Source organism: Silurus aristotelis (assembly GCF_946808225.1).
Source record: "Silurus aristotelis genome assembly, chromosome: 5".
Lineage (NCBI taxonomy): Eukaryota > Metazoa > Chordata > Actinopteri > Siluriformes > Siluridae > Silurus > Silurus aristotelis.
The window spans coordinates 20,367,599-20,387,106 of NC_139578.1; the positions used below are offsets into that span (position 1 = coordinate 20,367,599).

General features: G+C 37.6%; 1 protein-coding gene across 1 annotated transcript; it reads right to left on the reverse strand.

The window, feature by feature from the left end:
* Nucleotides 1-2,139: 2,139 nt before the first annotated feature.
* LOC310726078 (uncharacterized protein) lies at nucleotides 2,140-17,503 on the reverse strand. The gene is made up of 3 exons (XM_083541288.1): nucleotides 17,084-17,503; nucleotides 8,503-8,555; nucleotides 2,140-4,090 (listed from the first exon to the last, which is right to left on the reverse strand). Exons 2-3 carry the CDS (start codon nucleotides 8,532-8,534, stop codon nucleotides 3,451-3,453), a joined length of 672 nt encoding a protein of 223 aa, XP_083397414.1. The 5' UTR covers nucleotides 8,535-8,555; nucleotides 17,084-17,503; the 3' UTR covers nucleotides 2,140-3,450.
* Nucleotides 17,504-19,508: the final 2,005 nt, after the last annotated feature.

Sequence of the window (19,508 nt, forward strand, 5' to 3'; positions counted from 1 at the left end):
AATGTATTACTTTTAACATTTTCTCATGGCCAGTGTATTTTATTGCCATGACATTTAATTAACTAGGTGGTGCACCATTAGTTCAGTGTAAAGTTTTTACTTTGGTAATGTATTTTTTATATATATATATTTTGATCTTTTGAGTATTCTGACTTAAGATTATTAATATACAAGGTACAATTCTTGTGTTGTGAAGTCCTCATTTGCACTCTTTTTATTCTTTTAGGACTTTTCACAGTAGAAAATGTTTTTCATTTCATTTGTGTGTTTAGTTTGTCTTGAAAAAAGAAGGGAAAGCAGACCAGCATAGTTGGTAGCAGGGCTGCAGGAACTAATTGGAAGCCGGAAAAAAAAAGGGAGCTGGAAGAGATTTTGATTATCGACTGGTTGGACTGTATTATGAAGCACATGGTTTGATATTCCACCTCACTCGCACTAAAAACACGTTTGATGGTAACGATGCAGAGCAATACAACAGTGAAGACGATTCACTTATGTGATAAACATCATCTTAGTGACCTGTTTATTTAATTAAACCTAGTAAAAAAATATATATTTTCCCTAAGATGATGTTCATCACATAAGCAGTCACATATCCTGATTTGTTCATTTACGAAAAGATAGATTTCCCCGTAAAGGCAAAAGAATTATCCAGGAGCTCTGTCACCAACCCAAAACCTTATTTGGAATGTTCATACAAATCTTTACTGTTTTATTGCTCTGCATCGTTATCATCAAACGTGTTTTAAAAGCAATTTACCAGGGTTCAAGCACCTAAGGAAAAAAACCCAAAACATTAGGAACATTGAGTTTAATTCCGATTGGCCACCGTTAACTTTGTGTAATAGGTGTTTTTTTGAGAAAGGTAAAGGTCCTCAAAGACCCTTGTGGCACACTGGACAGACACTGCGTAACAGGCTTCAGGTCGACTGGACAAAAGGTTGCGTGGTTATAGTGACCTTACCTTGTTTAGCTACGCATTTATTTTTTATTTGACCAAAGATTAAGCTCATACACACATGTACCAAGGTGGGTGAAGATCAAGATGAGTTATAGCCATTTTAGTAAAAGTGGCCCTGCAAATTTTGAAAAGTTTTGGCAACCCTTTGCAATGATGAGTTGAAATTGTAACTTTTTTGTAAATAATTATTGATATTCACTGCCCAGAGAACATTTCTGCACTGGTTCAGTTGGTGGAAATAAACGACTTTGTAGCGCGAAACCGTCAATAGGCATTTTCTTTGTTTAGACACAAGGATTGCAAAGATATAAAACTTTTAAGTCAACAATAAATGGTGTAAAAACTATGGCCAAAAAATATTGTGAATTTTATTATTTTATTTTTTTACAGTAGCGCCCCCCTTTGGCCAATTGGGTTGAGCGCCCCAAATTGAGTCTCTAGGTCTTAAGGTTTGGTCTACATGATCAGTTATAGGGTATTATAATAATAATAATAATAATAATAATAATAATAATAAAAAAGTCCTCACAATTTTGAGTAAAAGACAGGAGGTGGAGCTGGAGGTAGCAGAGCTGAAGATGTTAAGGTTTTTGTTGGGCGTTACGATGATGGACAGGATTAAAAACAAGTTTATTAGAGGGACGGCGCATGTAGGCCGTTTTAGAGACAAGGTGAGGGAGGAGAGATTGAGATGGTTTGGACGTGTGCAGAGGAGGGTCATGGGGTATATCTGTAGTAGAATACTGAGGATGGAGCCACCAGGAAGGAGGAAAAGAGGAAGACCAAGGAGGAGGTTTATGGATACGGTGAGGGAAGACATGCAGGTAGTAAGAGGCAGATGTAGAGGACAGGGGGGGTGTGGAGACGGATGATCTGCTGTGGCGACTCCTAATGGCAGAAGCCAAAAGAAGAAGAAGAAGAAAAACCCTTAAATTACAATATGGTTTCTGCACTTGGTGCTTTAACCCTAATGAGTGAAACGTGATGGTTAGACGCAAAGTTTTGATCTCGCTGTCTGGGTAAAAATTTATCTAGAAATTCGAGGCCCATTCCTTACAAATATCACTAGATTACTAACGATACCAGTCAAAATCACAGCCACTTTGCTTTATTTATTTTCCTTTTATCTCTTGTAGAATTAAATAAGTGGAATCTTATTTTGAAAAAGGACAAAGAAGTGTTTTAAAATACACATTTGTATTGATCTCATCATGAAAGGCAATAAATATCAGATGAAACAGTGAACTGTTGTTGCATTTACATATGTACATTTCAGCAAAAGAAATAATTTTGGCTGTACTATAACACATACATAGTCCACACTTTCAGAATCCTTCACTACTGAAAGTTCCGCTTTCATAAATATAAAAGCTTACAAAAGTAGTCTTTCATGAAAATAAATATGGCTAACGATGTAAGATCACATTTACTTGCTGAGCACAGAAAAGTGCTTTACTCTGTTGCTTCTTCATAGTGTTTTGTGGAAAGTCCTTCCTCACATCAAGTCACCCCTTGAAATCTTGAGCCTCATTTAGTTAACCAAAGATTTTCACTAGAGAATTTTTTTTTTAGGTCAACTGTTATCATTAGCCCAAGTTCAGTCAACCTGCATACATAACATCACAGCGGTTAGCGCTAATAGATCTTTAGGAAAATCTTCATCTGCATGAAATCGTGCCATTTCTCCACATACAACTTGGGGATATGAGTATTCATGGTGAATGTCAGTCTCCTGCTCACTTCAACGATTCAACGGAAGCTTTTTTTTTTTTTTTGAGGAATCAAGATGTAAGTCGCTATAAAAGGTTGAAGAGCGGATGATGTGCTTAACATCGTGTTTTAGATTAGAAACATGATCAGTTAAGACCAAAATTAGACAACAGGGACATGTTTACATGTATTTGGTTTATCACTTAGAATTTGAAGAATATAGTTCTCCCCATAAGAGTGTACCTGGTCAAAGCGTTGCTTTTATTGAAAAGTGTTCACATTTTGTGAACGAAGACCAACCATTTTTGTCCTCTGACGTATAAGGCCGTTCACATGGTTACTTACTACAGCTGTGTACAGCTTTGCTCTCCCAGGCTCTGTGCATCATCATCATCAAGTTGGGGAGTGCTGTATATTGCAGCTTTACGACTAAACATCATTCTTAAATTCTCATCACAGTAGTATGGACTTGCATAGACTATAAAAAGGCACAGAGAAAAGTCCAGAAAGTAACAGCCCATACACTCGATGCTATAAATATGCTTGGCAGAATATAATCATATTAAATATTCTGTTTATATACAGCATGACCTGTAAACAAATAGGAGTCTGTTTCGAACTTCATTTAAAAATCCTTCATAATTAAAAAAAAAAAAAAAAAAAAAAAATCCGTCCCTCAAGATTTTGTCAATGAAATGTATATATGGAAAAATATATCTTTTTTTTATTTATTTTTTTGGCCATATGTGGTGTTCGTTCATCAGGTTCATGTGACATTCTTACTCGTACTCCTCCCCTGCAGTGGCTGCCTCCAAGGCAGCGAGTGCCTCCGCCACCATAGAGTCCGTGACGCTTACAACGTCCTCTTTGTCTTTTTCCTTTGATCCGGCTTTCCGGGAATATGACGAGTCTTCGTCTCTTACGAGCTTTGTGTCGCCAGAGGAGAGGCTGGTGCTGCTTGTATGGATGTCCACTGATATGACGCTCTCCTCGTCTGCCGTGTCCCCTGCTCCCTGCCTTCTTTCCTCTTCTTGGTCCGTTCTGCACAAGTAGCCATCGGACCCGTTTCCCAGGCCCGAGTCTCGGAAACTCTCCGTTTGTTTGTCGGCTTCCGTGCCCAAGGGTAACACGGAGCACAAGTGTGGAGCGCTAGGAAGGACCCCTCCATCTGGCTGCAAAATATATAGGCTAGCGTTGCCCCCTGCTGTCTGGGGAACGTTCGATCTCGCCTGGTTTATGTGATTGTTTTCAATGTCAGATTTGCTCAGGTTGCTGTTGCTGGTGTAGCCCAAATTGTGGAAGCCTTGTTTTTTCCCATCATCTGACAGATGGCATTGGTAGGAAGACACTAAAGAATTCGTCGTGGGGTCCTGCTTCAGTCCATTGACTTCTACAGGGTCTGTAGGGTCAGAGATGTAACTACAAGATAATCAGAGAGATGCATAAAGAACACTGCATTATACAGAGAAGATCAAGTCTTCTTTCAGAACAAGTATAAACCACAATGTATAGTATTATATTTAAAAATGATAATTATATATAGAGAAAAAAGATGACAAAACCCATAGTGCTGCAAACAAAAGCTGGGATATTTGCTTCTTTTACAACTTGATAAGTCATGCCAGTCAATTTGACTGCGCACTAAATTTGCATTGGGTACGCAAAGGCGCTCTCTGACGTAGTAATGCCCGGTGTGTTGAGTCCACTATTGTGCTCTGCTCTGTGAATACATCTCTCTTTACCTCAATTAGCCTATTATCTAGAATCTTAAGTAATCATGATGCTGGATTACTTCCAAAAGCCTAAAAACATTTTAGTATCAAACAAGCCACAAAGGACGATGGTTTTCCACCTGTTAGCAGCCTGGTGAGAGCCTGAGAGATAAGGAACTGTGTGTGTAGCTGAAAGGAGCTGAGTGTATTTATGGATAGTGATAAGAGCTGTCAGACATTTCCTGCAAAGATCTTTCTGCCCAGAAAGCCCACAAAACCACCCGGGGATAGAGAGTTGAGGAGGAGACAGATTACTCCCCTGGGCTACCCACAGCAAGCCAGTGGTGAAAACACTAAACTTGGCCAATGTCAATCTGTTGATCTTCATGCATATGCATTCATGCGTTGTATTTATTGTTTTTGTCTGCAGTCCTTTTAATTTGTAACCTGGGCTTTAATACTTTAAAAATCTCTTATACTGGCTGGTGTCTGTGTGGAAAGGTTTGCTGACTTCTGTTGCAGATGTCGGCAATTTTTTAGTTTACCCAGTTGACTGAGAGGTTTAAATGTCTATCTGCACTGGCCTTACATGAAAGTGACATGATCATATCGTTTCCAAATGTCATTTGCTTTCAGTCTTGAAGCGGCTCCAGTGCAGCCCACCTGCAAATGTCTGTTTTGAAAACACAAGGTCAAAACGAACTTCTGTTTGTAAGAGAAATACACAAGATGCTGGCCAAACGTCTGTTAAGTGCTAGAACAAGCCCGAAGTTGTCCTTTAAGAACCTGATGTCAACATAATAATGGCATGTATATGAACTCTCAAAGTTGTCAGAGTAATCAACCATGTTGCCATTTCAGTTTCACTTGCAATAAGGCAGAGTATGATTTCCATTCCGCACATAAGTAATAAAGATTATAAGGATTTACAGAATCTGCCCAAACCCACAGATATTGTAATAAAATAAACCAAAACCCACAAGTAATCACAGTGTAGTGAGATATTACTTGACTGGTAACGCAAAAATAGACATTTAATATGAAGGACTAAGGGGAATTCGTTTAAACAAAAAAATGGAACAAAGTTTGTGTGTGCTGGGTCACGTTTGTATGCTATTTGCATGAGGCAATCCATTTAACCAGCTCAAGCTAAGCTCAGAAGTGTGATACTGAGCATTGTGTCTGCCTTCCACCAATACCTATAATTTTTAGCAAAACTCTAGAATTATCAGCAGGAACAACTTTATAGGGTAAAGCATCATAAATGCAATTAACATTGGTGGCTACTGGGTGTGTAGTGTTTAGCCTGGAGTCCCACCTAACACACTGTGTGACCACCTGATATATTAAATTCACAAGTAAAACACTAATCTAATCTGCCTATATTCATACTAGTGTTGGAAAGATCAGATCATTTTAGTGACTTTATTTTGATGAAAGAGATTCAAAGAACAAAAATCTTTTTTTGAGTCATTTTGTTCCTAATCTCCTTCATAACGTATATGGAAGTGACAAAAGGACGAACAACTTGGATCAGAGGACTCATGCGATGAACTACTCAATTCTATTTCCTGTGTAATGCACTGCATAGCATCTATGGGGGTCACGTGATAAAAGAACGAATGACACGGATCAGAAGAGTTGAGAGGTAAACTACTCAATTCTGTTTCCTGTTCACAACCTATAAAGTGTTTAGCCTGGCTATATTCATACATAAACCACTACCTTAGTGTTTAGCCTGGCTATACTCGTACATAAACCACTACCTCAGTGTTTAGCCTGGCTATACTCACATAAACCACTACCTCAGTGTTAAGCCTGGCTATACTCGTACATAAACCACTACCTCAGTGTTTAGCCTGGCTATACTCGTACATAAACCACTACCTCAGTGTTTAGCCTGGCTATACTCACATAAACCACTACCTCAGTGTTAAGCCTGGCTAAATTCATACATAAACCACTACCTCAGTGTTTAGCCTGGCTATACTCATTTATAAACCACTACCCTGGTGTTTAGCCTGGCTATATTCATACATAAACCACTACCTCAGTGTTTAGCCTGGCTATATTCTTTCATAAACCACTACCTCGGTGTTTAGCCTGGCTATACTCATTCATAAACAACTACCTTGGTGTTTAGCCTGGCTATATTCATACAAAAACCACTACCTCAGTGTTTAGCCTAGCTATATTCTTTCATAAACCACTACCTCAGTGTTTAGCCTGGCTACAGTACATCCGGAAAGTATTCAGAGCGCTTCACTTTTTTCACGTTTTTTTATGTTACAGCCCAGACAATGTGAAAGATGTTTGAAATTTTTGTACATGTATTAAAAATAAAAATTTTTAAAAGCACATGTACATAAGTATTCACAGCCTTTGCCATGACACTCAAGATTAAGCTCGGCTGCATCCTGTTTTTACTGATCATCCTCGAGATGATGGACTTGACTAAAGTCCACCTGTGGTAAATTCAGCTGACTGAACATGATTTGGAAAGGCACACACCTGTCTATATAAGGTCCCACAGTTGAGTTCATGTCAGAGCACAAACCAAGTCATGAAGTCCAAGGAATTTGTATGTAGACCTCTGAGACAGGAGTGTAATCAAGGCACAGATCTGAGGAAGGGTACAGAAAAATGTGTGCAGCATTGAAGGTCCTAATAAGCACAGTGGCCTCCGTCATCCGTAAATAGAAGAAGATTTGAACCACCATGAATCTTCCTAGAGCGGGCCTCCTGGCCAAACTGAGCAATCGGGGGTGAAGGGCCTTAGTCAGGGCAAAGACCAAGAACCTGATGGTCACTCTGAAAGAGCTCCAGTGTTTTTCTGTGGAGAGAGGACAATCTTTCAGAGAAACAACCATTTCTGCAGCACTCCACTAGTCAGGCCTGGGTGGTCGAGTGGCCAGACAGTAGCCACTCATTAGTAAAAGGCACATGACAGCCCACCTGGAGTTTTCCAAAAAACACCTGAAGCCTGGAAGAAAACCAGGTCCTGCTCATCACCGTTCCAATACCATCTCTACAGTGAAGCATGGTGGTGGCAGCATCATGCTGTGGGGATGTTTTTCACCAAAAGAAACTGGGAGACTAGTCAGGATTGAGGGCAATGTACAGAGACATCTTTGATGAAAACCTGCTCCAGAGCGCTCTGGACCTCATACTGGGGCAACAGTTTATCTTCCAACAAGACAATGACCCTTAGCACACAGCCAAGATAACATGGCGACACTGTGAATGTCCTTAAGATCCCAGACTTGAACCCAATTGAAAATTTTTGGAGAGATCTGAAAATGGCTGTGCCCCCCCTTTTGAACTTAATAGAGCTTAAGAGGTTTTGCAAAGAAGAATGGGAGAAACTGCCAAAAAATAGGTGTGCCAAGCTTCTCAATCTCAAAAATACGCTATAATTAGTGCCAAAGGTGCTTCAATAAAAAAAGTTTTGAGCAAAGGCTGTGAATACTTATGTGCATGTGATTTTTATTTTTAATAAATTTGAAAGGGTTTTGGATTGTATTTTTTGTGGAAAATAATGAATTGAATCCACTTTGGAATAAGGCTGTAACATAACAAAATGTAAAATGTAAAAATACTTTCCGGATGCACGGTACATTTTCACACGACGCACTACCTAATAGGTAAGGCTGGATGAAAGAGTTGAAGGTAGTTTATCCTTTGAGTTTGAAGACACAATTTTCCCTTTCAGCAAAGGTGCCTTTCACAACATATTTCTTTCTTCAGAAAGTCATCGCCATCTGGTTGCTCTTCATAATCTTTTAAAGAGCATCAACAATGCCCGCGACATTCAGCAGTCGTGAGGATGTTTAGATGAAGTCTTTACACGTCAACACTTCTTTTCTGTCTTCCTGACAGAAGAGATCCCAGAGGAATATGGAACAGAGTAAAAGGCAATGTGGTAGATATTCAGATCCCTTTAGCATGGCTGATTCGTTGGCTGACAACAACCAATATTTAGAGTAATAACAGCGCTTCAAAGCCTTTTCTTCCTCCACTCGACTCTCTGACAGACTTGACATTTATAAACTCGGTCAGCTATTGTCACTTGGCAGTAGTGAGGATCAGTAATTCTGTTTTTTGTTTCTTCTTTCTTACCTTTTTATCATGCTACAGCAACTGCACCCCATCTGGACAGCTGGATAGCAGGGCTGGACAAAAAAAGGGACATAGCAAAGAAAACATCTGTTAGGTTCAAGCTGCTTTCATTGTTCATTTTAAAGCTAATAGATAAGAACATGTGGCAAGGATGGCAAATACAAAAAAAAAAAAAAAACAGATGTCAGAGCAAGAGTAAGCACATAGCTATTATATATTTCCTGCTCTGGAATGCCAATAGCAGAAATAGACAGTGTTCACCATTGCATCTCCGCATAAACAGATATGACAGCACTACAAGACTACTTCTGACAACCACACTATCTACATCCCTCCTAGGCAGAATTCATGAAGACAAGTCCCACCCAATGCATCTGACCTTTCCGCCACAGTATTTTTATGCCCGGAGAAATGGATGGGAGGGGAAAAAAACATCAAGTGACATCCATAATGCTTTCACCATTCTCAGTCTGAGGCAGTGCCATCCAATATGGATTTGACATATGGCCCTGCCAGGTTTGTGGCAGGGCTCGAATTTCTTGAGTGCCGAGAGACAAACTTGCATGTGTGACATTATGGATGGCTCTGTATCCTCTCTGCGTGGTTATAGTGTGCCGCATCGGTGCAGATGTGCTGACCTTTTTTTTTTCTTTTACATTCAGGCTATGCCATTTCTCCTGCTCTTTGTGGACAAATGAAAAGTAAATAATTGATGGAGTAGTCTGTGAAAGGCTCTGATAGAGCAAGGACATTGCTGGGCTTTTCGTCCTTGCTTGTTTCCTTCATCCTGATGTGTGGTGAAAAAAAACAGGATTGTGCCTTGTCATTCTTATGTCCACATTCATAACCTCAGAACATGGTTATGGTTCAATATTTTGAAACTAAGGAAAGTACCACAGCTTGGAGACCTGTGAATTAAAAAAAAAAAAATAATCGTGAACCCAAGATAGAAAAAAAAAATCCATCTTGCGCAAGCCTTTAGAAAGACAAACAAATGCCAGAAACATACCAAAATATTGTGACTAGGTCATGATTTAACTCCAGACGTTTGCCATACATCCAGTAAAAATGGCTGCATTAGCACCTGTCTGATTGGCTGTAGTATAAGCACATTATTACAGGAGAATTACAATAGCAGCTGCGCACCTTCTCATCTGCGGCCAGACAGTGCATCATGCTGGCCATAAAACAGTGCCGGGCATCTTTCATTCTACAAAGCACTATGGAACCCTGCATGAAACATACATGCTCTGGATTTGTTTGAAGCAGATAGAGATCATGAGTCAGTGTGAAAATACATCCAGGTAAAATGGCTGGTCTATGTGTTACAAGGAAGTGGACCAGTTTTACATCTTTCTTTTGCAATTCTATTTACCTGCATTATAAAATAACTGAAACCAGTTACAATAAAATATGAATAATATCAGGCAAGATCTTATGATGTAAACAACATGGAATTCATGGTTTCTTTAGTACCAACATCATACACAGCTCACAGAGATTCAGGGAGAAGAAAGAGAGTTTAAAAAGCTTAATGGAGGCTATTTAATTTGAGAAATGTGGTATTCCAGCAGACTATCACACCATAAAGATAATATAATATTATACCCACATTTGGTCATGTCATGCTACTTCAATATAGATTAATCAAAATACACTAAGGACTGCGAGTGACGGAACTAAAGAGCCAATGCTTCAGGTATTGCCAGATTGTTCTAGTTGTTTATACAACCAGATGACTTAGACAGATTAGGAGATTAAGGATAAAATCATTAAAGGTTGTGTACCATCTTCAGGAGCCGTCTGGAAATCTCCATTTTGGAGAGAGAGAGAGAGAGAGAGAGAGAGAGAGAGCTCAAAGTGCTGCAAATTAAAATATCTTGCCTCTTGCATTGGCAGCTCTTTCTCAATTGAAATGAACAAGAAAGAGAGAATTTCTCATTACGGCAGAATGTCAGCCTCTTGGGTCTCTCTGTTCTAGATTACTGAAAGGATTACATGCTTTTTTCTCTCTCTCACCTGGACATGCGATGAGATAAATATGAAGCCTGCTTAAAATGCACAAATTGTTTGGTTCGTTTGGAAATACGATCTGAAACCAGCTTGGATTGTTGGGATAAAGTCATTTAAGGGACAAGGCAATCATATGGCAAATCTCTGTCAAACAATGAAAGAACATGAGCACGCACTAACACACACACACACACACACACACACACACACACACACACACACACACACACACACACACACACAAAATCACTAGCACACCGGAGGATTAGCAAAAGCCACAATAAACAAATCCCATAGGAGCTCTGGTTTCATTTTCTTTCCTACTGTGTTCTTAGTAGACTAAAAAAACCATGATGACAAGGTCTGTGTTACCAACTAGTGTGTTAATAACTAAAATTTGCTCATGGAAGATTGCATGACTTCTGCGATAGTCTTGATTATACGAATAATAGCAAATTCTTCCTCAACCCCATCAATTATCAGCCAATCATGTGACTGAAAGGCAATGCATACAATCATGCAGATAAGAGCTTATTGCACTTAACAAATAACAATGGGAAGAATTAGATCTTTGTGACTTTAACGATTGCATGGTCATTTGTGCCAGACGTGCTGGTTTGAGTATTTCAGAAACTAATAATCTGGGACACCAGTCTCGAGGTTAAACAGAATGGGTCCACAGATAATCCAGCGAGTGAAATGTTTGCAGAAGGTGACACCAGAGAAGAATTTCTAGACTGATACAAGCTAACAGAAAGAATCCAATAACCTTAAGGCAGGTAGGCTGTGTCAGAAGAACACACTGGGATCTACTCCTGTCAATCAAGAGCAGGATTACACTGAGGTTTTACCCTGAGGTAAATAGGCGTTGGTTCACTGAAACTGGGCAATTGAAAATAGCCCAGATGACAGATCAGACATACTTTACTTCATTTGAATTCTTATGATTTCAAAATCTTTACTTTCATCTTCTTTTTAAAATAAGCAATTAGGCAGAAGCTCACATAATAGCGTTGTAATCAATATTTACACACAATATTCACAATAATTACATTTTAAGACCACAACATTGCTAAAGTTTTCTGCCGTAGCAAAGACTTCAGACGTTGGTAAATTTGCTAAAAAGATCTGGTGAGGGAAGAACTGTTTAATGATGCTATAACATAAGTGGTTTGATATTAGAGGAATAAAGCAGTGTTTCAATAAGAGAATAATCTGGAAGTAGGTAACATCATCACACTGTCTCGCTTTTCATTACTTTCCTATAGCAACACACAGTGTTTTTTTCCATTATAACTGACTCTGCTGCACTAGGATGCTGCCCTCTCCCCTTTATTTTACTGTATGCTTGCTATTGTATAGTATAAGAAGTAACAAAAGGTCAATTCATGTGATCAAGGATTATTTTAGACATTCATGTGGAAGGCTCCAGGTATAAATGTGTCTCAATTCTGCTGAAAAATAAAATAAAGCATATTTTGTGTGAATTGACTAAACATGTTGTGTTCTTTGTTGACACTGTACAGTGGAAACATGCAAAACTTCTTTGACGTGCACCAAAACTTCTTTAACCTTATAGTGTTACATTTTCATGTGCTGTTTTTTTTTCTCCATCAGATAAACCCTGGAACTTTTTTTTTACAACATTTAGAGTAAAGAGCAAGTAGTCTAGTGGTCTAGTCAGTTGCTTGTTATTCTTCATTAACTGTGAAAGAAAATTATTTACAATATGAAATTGACTTACATATGAATATGAGTTACATATAAGAATCTGATACAATTGAAAGACTCATGGAATTAGTGTAAAGTTTGCTGTAAGCTGAATCAAGTGAGTAATAGTTGGATATGTATCGTTATGACTGAAAATTGGGGTGTAAAGGTACGAAAAAATTCACGGTTCGGTACGTGCCTTGGTTTTTAAGTCACGCTTCAGTGCAATTTCGGTACGGTTAGGGCGAAGAAATGCAAAACATAAAATTCCTTGTCGTTTTTTTTATTGACTGAGTTTATTATTATTAACATTTGTGATCAACATTCGAACAGATTACATTTTTAAAACATTTTAAATAAAATGACTGCTTAGTTAAATAATATATTAAATAATATTTTATGATAATTTATAAACAATGAAATAAAATAAATACAATGCACTTTTTATTATATTATTATATTGATGAGTAATCAATGAAATTGTCAAACTTTTTTTTACATTTGATAGACCCCATTTGGGTTATACAGATGTGTAAGTGTGTGCGTTTTACATTTAATATTTAATTAAATAAAGATGTGATCTACTTAACTGTCCTGCTTATTTCAGCACACATACTTTCACAAATGCCTTCATTCCTTCCATCCTTCAATCATTCCCTCGCTCGATATGTTGAATTGTCAGGATTTTCTCCTTTTATGAGAAATTCTTAAAGCTGGACATAAAACGCTAAAGAATCCAGACAAACTAAACAAACTTGCGGTCCACCACTTAATATGTTCCTGAGGGAACTCAAATTTTAACTATTTTCCGCACGTATAAAGGATTGCATTCGGTAGACGTGTGTACCGAAATGAAAGCCTTGTACCGAAAAATTTCAAATACATTTACCGTTACATCCCTACTAAAAATATGTATAAAGTCTAAAAATATTTTTAAAAGATTTTACTGCACAAGTCAGCTGCTTGTGTGTAAACATGTTGTGCATAAACTACACAGAGACTACACGGTCTCTGAGCTGTATTCTGACTGTCCCCTATGACTGAAAAAGTGCTAGAAAATTTCAAGTACCACGAATATATAACGCTTTTAAGACTTTTGGAATAAGTCTGCAGTTCCTTACCCTCTTCTCTTGTGTTTCTCAAATGTTCGTTTGCCTATACACCATCATGTGACAAGGCAACAGCTAGCCATTTATATTTTATGTATGTGTGCAACATTGAGCCATAATTTCAATGACAGTAGCAAGAGATGTTTTCACTTCTACGCAATTTAAATACAATGCTTTGAAGCAATTGTATCTATACACAAAAGAAATAGTTCCTACATGCAGCTATTTTACATTTGGTGATTAAAAATGTTTTAATTTTGCCCTGTCATATACTGTAGGACGATGTGTATAAAAACTATAAAAAGGAAACTAAGCATGGAAGGAAGTAGCAATAGAAATATCATTTTTGCCTCTGCAGGCAGACCTAGAAAAATCAGCTTGCTTTTATAATCCACCAAAAACAAAACCTGGCACATAACCTAAATCAAACACTTCTTTTCACACTGTCTCTACACACCCACACTAGACACACTCCGAGCAATCTGTAGCTTGCTAATGTGAATATATGATAGAAAGAAAATGCTATTCCTTATATGATCGAGCTATAACCGTTTTTCTTTAAAAAAAAAAAAAAAAAAAAAAAAATCCTGTCTGATTCAGTCTCTTCTTTGGCCCATCCCCCAATCTCACCAGAGTTTACTTTATCTTTGTCTTTCTATGCTCCACTCTGTGTGTATATCTTTCCTTGTACTGTAAACCGATATTAATTAGGATTGAGGGTAGTCTATGGCTCCTGGCTGCAACTCAATTCAGTGATCTGAAGCTTTATAAATCAAACAGGTGCATAGGGCAGATATGATGTTTGTTTCGCTGGTGTTAGTTGCTATAGTGAATGTTTCATGATGGTGCATATTACAAAATCTCTTGGGAAGGACCACGCCAGCTAATTGGATGATAAACATACACAAAACAAAGGGCGATCATTAGCAAAGCTTTGTGTAAGCATCAGCAAATTTGATACACAAAAGGGATCGCTGACTTTAACCGTAAACATGTTGATGAGTCTAAACTAGTTCTGAGTCAAAACACATGTCAAAGTGTTGAACAAACAGACGTGTCTTACATCGTGTTGGAACCTGATATAGATGATACACCAAGTCTTTTTTTAGCCTAAATCCTCAGGTATTCCTATAGGGAACACCAGGTAAGAGGAAGGGAATACACTTTGAATGAAAAGCCACTTATTCACACCTAGAGATCAATTTAAATTTGCAAAACCACTGACTGGCAGGTTTCAACATTTGGCCAAAGGCTGGAAGATACAGGAGAACCATGAGGAAACCGATGCAGACACAGAGACGACTTGAAAAAAGCAGAGGATCTCAACATAGACAGTAACCCAAGCTCAGTATTGAACTCTGAAGTGACAATACTACAATCAACTAAACACCTTTTGATTTAATACTTTACAAACATTACATTTTTAGGTGGTAGGTCTCTAAACTTTAATAGATAAAGGATATATAGACTAGTTGTTAACAACTCTGCTGTTATTCCAATGTGATAAATCCATCTACATCTGTGGTCCTTGCTGCTCGACTTCCTTGTTGACTTTTTAGCTCTAACACAAAAGGATTTTCTCGGGCCAGCATGTAAATGAAAGTCGTTGCCTGGCCTTCATTTGTTTGGTATTTGCATACTGGTTGTAGCGTCACAGTTAGCACAATTCAACAACATGCAATTAAATAGGTCTATTTATAATTTATGAACGACGGTGGTTATTAGGAGTCTCACTATTTTGCTTGCAGCGAAATACTGCAAGTTACAGGGACCAGGTGAACAATACAGACAGCTTTATGTCATGCATAGATGATGTCATAAGACATGGCAATATATTTGTTTACCTCCCAAGCTCACACTATGAGTAGAGAGGCATTTTAAAAGTAAGACCACAAGTGTTAATAAAGCTTGTATGCAAAATACTACACACTTTCGACATTAGCAAGATAAATCTGTAAGAAAGGGGTGTGGATGAACAAAGAGGAATATGTGCCTGTATTTGAGTAGTCACTCTAGTTCTCTATTTTCGTCGTTACTTTTACCAACTTTTTTTATATTAAACTCATTACTAAGTTCAGTGTGTTATGAAACATTTATGACAGTCCAGGAAAACAAACATATATATAAATATAGAAATATATATATTTATGTTGCCATGGATATAGTGTACAAAAGATCACATTATGTAAAAAGCCAGTATGGTGGAATAAACAGCGTGTCTGCCTAAAAACTTAAAGATTTCAACATAGAAAGAACCAAACACAAGCACACAGACAGAAGCCTAATCAATGCAGTTTGTGATTAGGTCTTGGCTGTCAAAATGTCTGCAGTTCTCTTGTGCCACGGTCTGTAATAAAACCTTTACACCTAATTTTCTTCCCCTTTTCACTTTTTGAAGTCAACCAAACTCCAGAAAGAAACAAAGAGAAACGTCACGGGCCTTAAGGACACATCAAAGCCTGTTCTGTACTCTGTAGACAAAGTGTTATTAGAAAGCTCACCCTAATGGCACGAAAAGCTGGTTTATCATGCTATTAAAATCCAGGCTTCACCCGTACACAAAGCATGTAGAATGTGAAGGTTTGCAGAAAGACATTAACAGCAATGCACAAGCCTAATTCCACTTTCATGAGGAGTTAGTGCAGTCGCTCGGCTCATGGTGACCACACCTCATTACCTATGAGACCGTCAACAAAGCCTCCAATGGTAAACATCCTGACAAACTGCTCTCACCTGGTTAGCCCACTCACTGTACAAACACAGCCTTTCATCATCATCATCATTAGCTATATCACTGAGTAATCATATATATATATATATATATATATATATATATATATATATATATATATATATATATATATATATATATACACACATACATATATACATATATATATATATATATATATATATATATATATATATATATATATATATATATACATATATATATATATATATATATATATATATATATATATATATATATATATATATATACACATATAGATAGATAGATAGATAGATAGATAGATAGATAGATAGATAGATAGATAGATAGATAGATAGATATACAATGCTATTGCTATTACAGTATATAGGAAGCCTATAATAATAATATATATAATATAATAGGGCAGTAGTAATGAGTGAATAGTTCAGTACAAGTGTAGTCTGATACTGCAGGATTTCTCCAGCCTGCACCTGTTCCCTGAACCATCAGCAACCATTTATACAACATTTAGAACCCCTTCTCGCCCACCTGAATAAATTCAAACTGCTTTATTAGCTCATAAACCGATTTATATCCACTTCACCAGGTAAACAGTGGTCTCAAATAGCAAGTTATAATATTTAGACGACGGTGGAAACGAAACCAAAATGTGTTCACCTGCGCAAGGTTTAACTTTACAAACTAATTCTGCATTAGGAAATACTTTCTCTTTTTTATTTGAATTATTGAATGTTTTTATTTATTTTGGAAGCAACATTTACGCCAAAGTGAAACTTGTTTTGAACAACCGCGTTTGAACGCGTAAGAGAGTAAAAAAACGAGTAAAACGTGCGCGCAAAACAGGTGAGGAAGTTGTTGTGAAATCGTTATGCATGTTTACATTTAAAGTGAATTCTTTTTTTTATTTTTTTTTTCTCGCTTTTTCTTTTGTTGTTGTTTGCGTTTTCAGATCATTCTAGGGGAAGACCCTTAAAAGTCTGTAAGCAGCCATTACACACATAAAAGCCTTTACCTGTTATAGGGCTGTAGGTGTGGCAAGTGTTTGCCGGAGGTGCCGTATTTTCACTGATCACTCCAGTATTCATTTATTTCCTCCAAACTGTAGTCTCCCTGGTAGAAAAAAGAGACATGAAGTAGTCCAGATGGGTTCTTCTAGAACGAACGAGCATGGCAGTTCAGTTTGTTGAGGGCAGCTATGGGCGTCTGACTGTGTGTGTGTGTGTGTGTGTTTCTCCTTTGCTTGCAGGAGGGACGGTCCCGGTGTGTCAACTCTCCTGTTGCGCCTATTTGACTTTCAGATAGGAGTCAAGTCCTCTCTCTTCTCTTCTCCTCTCTCTCTCTCTCTCTCTCTCTCTCTCTCTCTCTCTCTCTCTCCTTTCTCAGACCTGCCTAGCTGCAGGCTTTGGAGAGAAAAAAAAAAAAAAAAACTTTCACGTGGCACTTTAATGACAATTCATGTGATGGTAGGAGTTTGTAGACAGAACAAGGCGTTATTTAAGCAAAAAACAAAAACAAACAAAAATCCTCGAGTTAAGCTCGTTCACATACCCTACATAGCTACTGGTATTGCAGCAGATTTTGCATTAGAGCAAATATTTGTTCAAAAAAGGACAAATTCCATAACATTTTTCACAGTCAAAAATGAAAACACACTCTTTCTACCTCTAAAAGTTTTATGGGGTGCCAACAATTGCACACGTTATCAAAAACAGTTTTTGCCAGTCAGACTACAATTTTGGATTGAGGGAGTAAAGCGGAGTACTGAGAGAAAACCCTACAAGTAATCCTGCCTACAGCTTAATTTCTTAAAACAATATAGAATCTCAATTATTACAAGTCTTAAGATTGGTATTGGCCTATTATGGATACACCTATCATTAATGCTTAAAAATAGCTTAATGTGACAAGGTGATAGCTGTCAAATAAGTGCCTGGGCTGGTTAATCTTGTAGTCTTTTACAAAGTATTGTCTAGTTCCTAATTACTGAAAAATGTAATACATGTTTGTGCTTCTTACAACCTTACAACTGTGTGTGTGTGTGTGTGTGTGTGTGTGTGTGTGTGTGTGTGTGTGTGTGTGTAAGAGAGAGGGAGGGAGAGAGAGAGAGAGAGAGAGAGAGAGAGAGAGAGAGAGAGAGAGAGAGAGAGAGAGAGAGAGACAACAACGTACAATAAGTAATGTGGTTCCATCCTGCCAGAGCTACAGAGCTGCAAAAGATGGTGTACCAGCCTGATCAGCCCTACCTGGGTTTTAGCAGCTGATTAATAATTAGACTACATGCTAGAATAAACCTTTAAAGGTATATGTCCTTTTAACCTTTTGTTGTCCCATCATGGACAGGTTTGTGGACACCTGAACATTTGTGGCTTTCCCAAACTGTTGCCACAAACTTTAAAGCACATTCTTGTCTAGAATATATGTGTCTTTGTACAAATACCCTTAACTGTAACAAAAATGTCTACCATATTCCAGCATGACAATGCTCCTGAACAACCAAGTGAGGTCAATGGAGACAATAATTTACCATGGATGATATTGCAGAGTGGTCTTCACAAATAAACTTCATTCCTTTGGGATAAAATAGAATGCTGACTGCACCTCAGGCCTTCTCGCCGAACATCAGTAATTCTCTTGTGGCTAGATGGGCAAAACAAAAAAAAAAAAAGGCACACTTTAATATCTTTTGGAAGGCCTTCCAAGAAGAGCGAAGGTTATTGTAACAGCAAAAGGAGAGAAAAGTTAAAATGGGAGATACATACTATATGAGAATAACTGGTCAGGGTGAGCGCAAACCTTTGCCTTATAGAATACATTGGTACTTATATATTCACTGCTAGCCTGGGTGTTCTTCGTAACTTTAGTATATTTGTCTTTACCCTTTAACTACTCTGCTTATTACATTGCCACACCCAATGCAATGCCCCTAACATTTCAGCATCACCTTCGAACCGAGATTAGTGTGGAAAGTATGAATATATAAATGTAAGCATAACCTAGGTGAGTGTATATTGGGCCATTATACCCACCCTCAGGGCAACACTGACAATATTAATACAAATGCTTCTCTTGATAGGAAATATTCAGTTATTCTGAGTATTCACTTTAATTATTCTAGGTACTAAAAAAGAAAAAAAAAGCAATAATGCTAGCTAATGATAAACTATGTCACAGTAAACAAATGTAAACAGCCATACAACATGGGCCTGATCTTTGGAAAAAATATAAGGATATCAGGAAAAGGGTATTGTAATGAATGAACAATAAAAACAACTAAATCCACGATGTTGAGTTTAAAAAAGGTCAAGTAAAAAAAAAAAAAAAAGGTTTTAGATTGTTAATGAATCTATAAGCTATAGTTTATGGGGCCTTTTCTTGGTTCTTGTATTGATCTATACATCAATACATTTTAAAAGTTTATTCATAATAAAAGTGCAATT

Bases quoted from the DNA above. Each gene is read 5' to 3' on its own strand.
- LOC310726078 (XM_083541288.1), bottom strand. From the start codon at position 8,534: ATGGGGTGCAGTTGCTGTAGCATGATAAAAAG. The intron at 4,091-8,502 runs GTAAGAAAGAAG...ATTATCTTGTAG, and splicing joins TGCTGTAGCATGATAAAAAG to TTACATCTCTGACCCTACAG.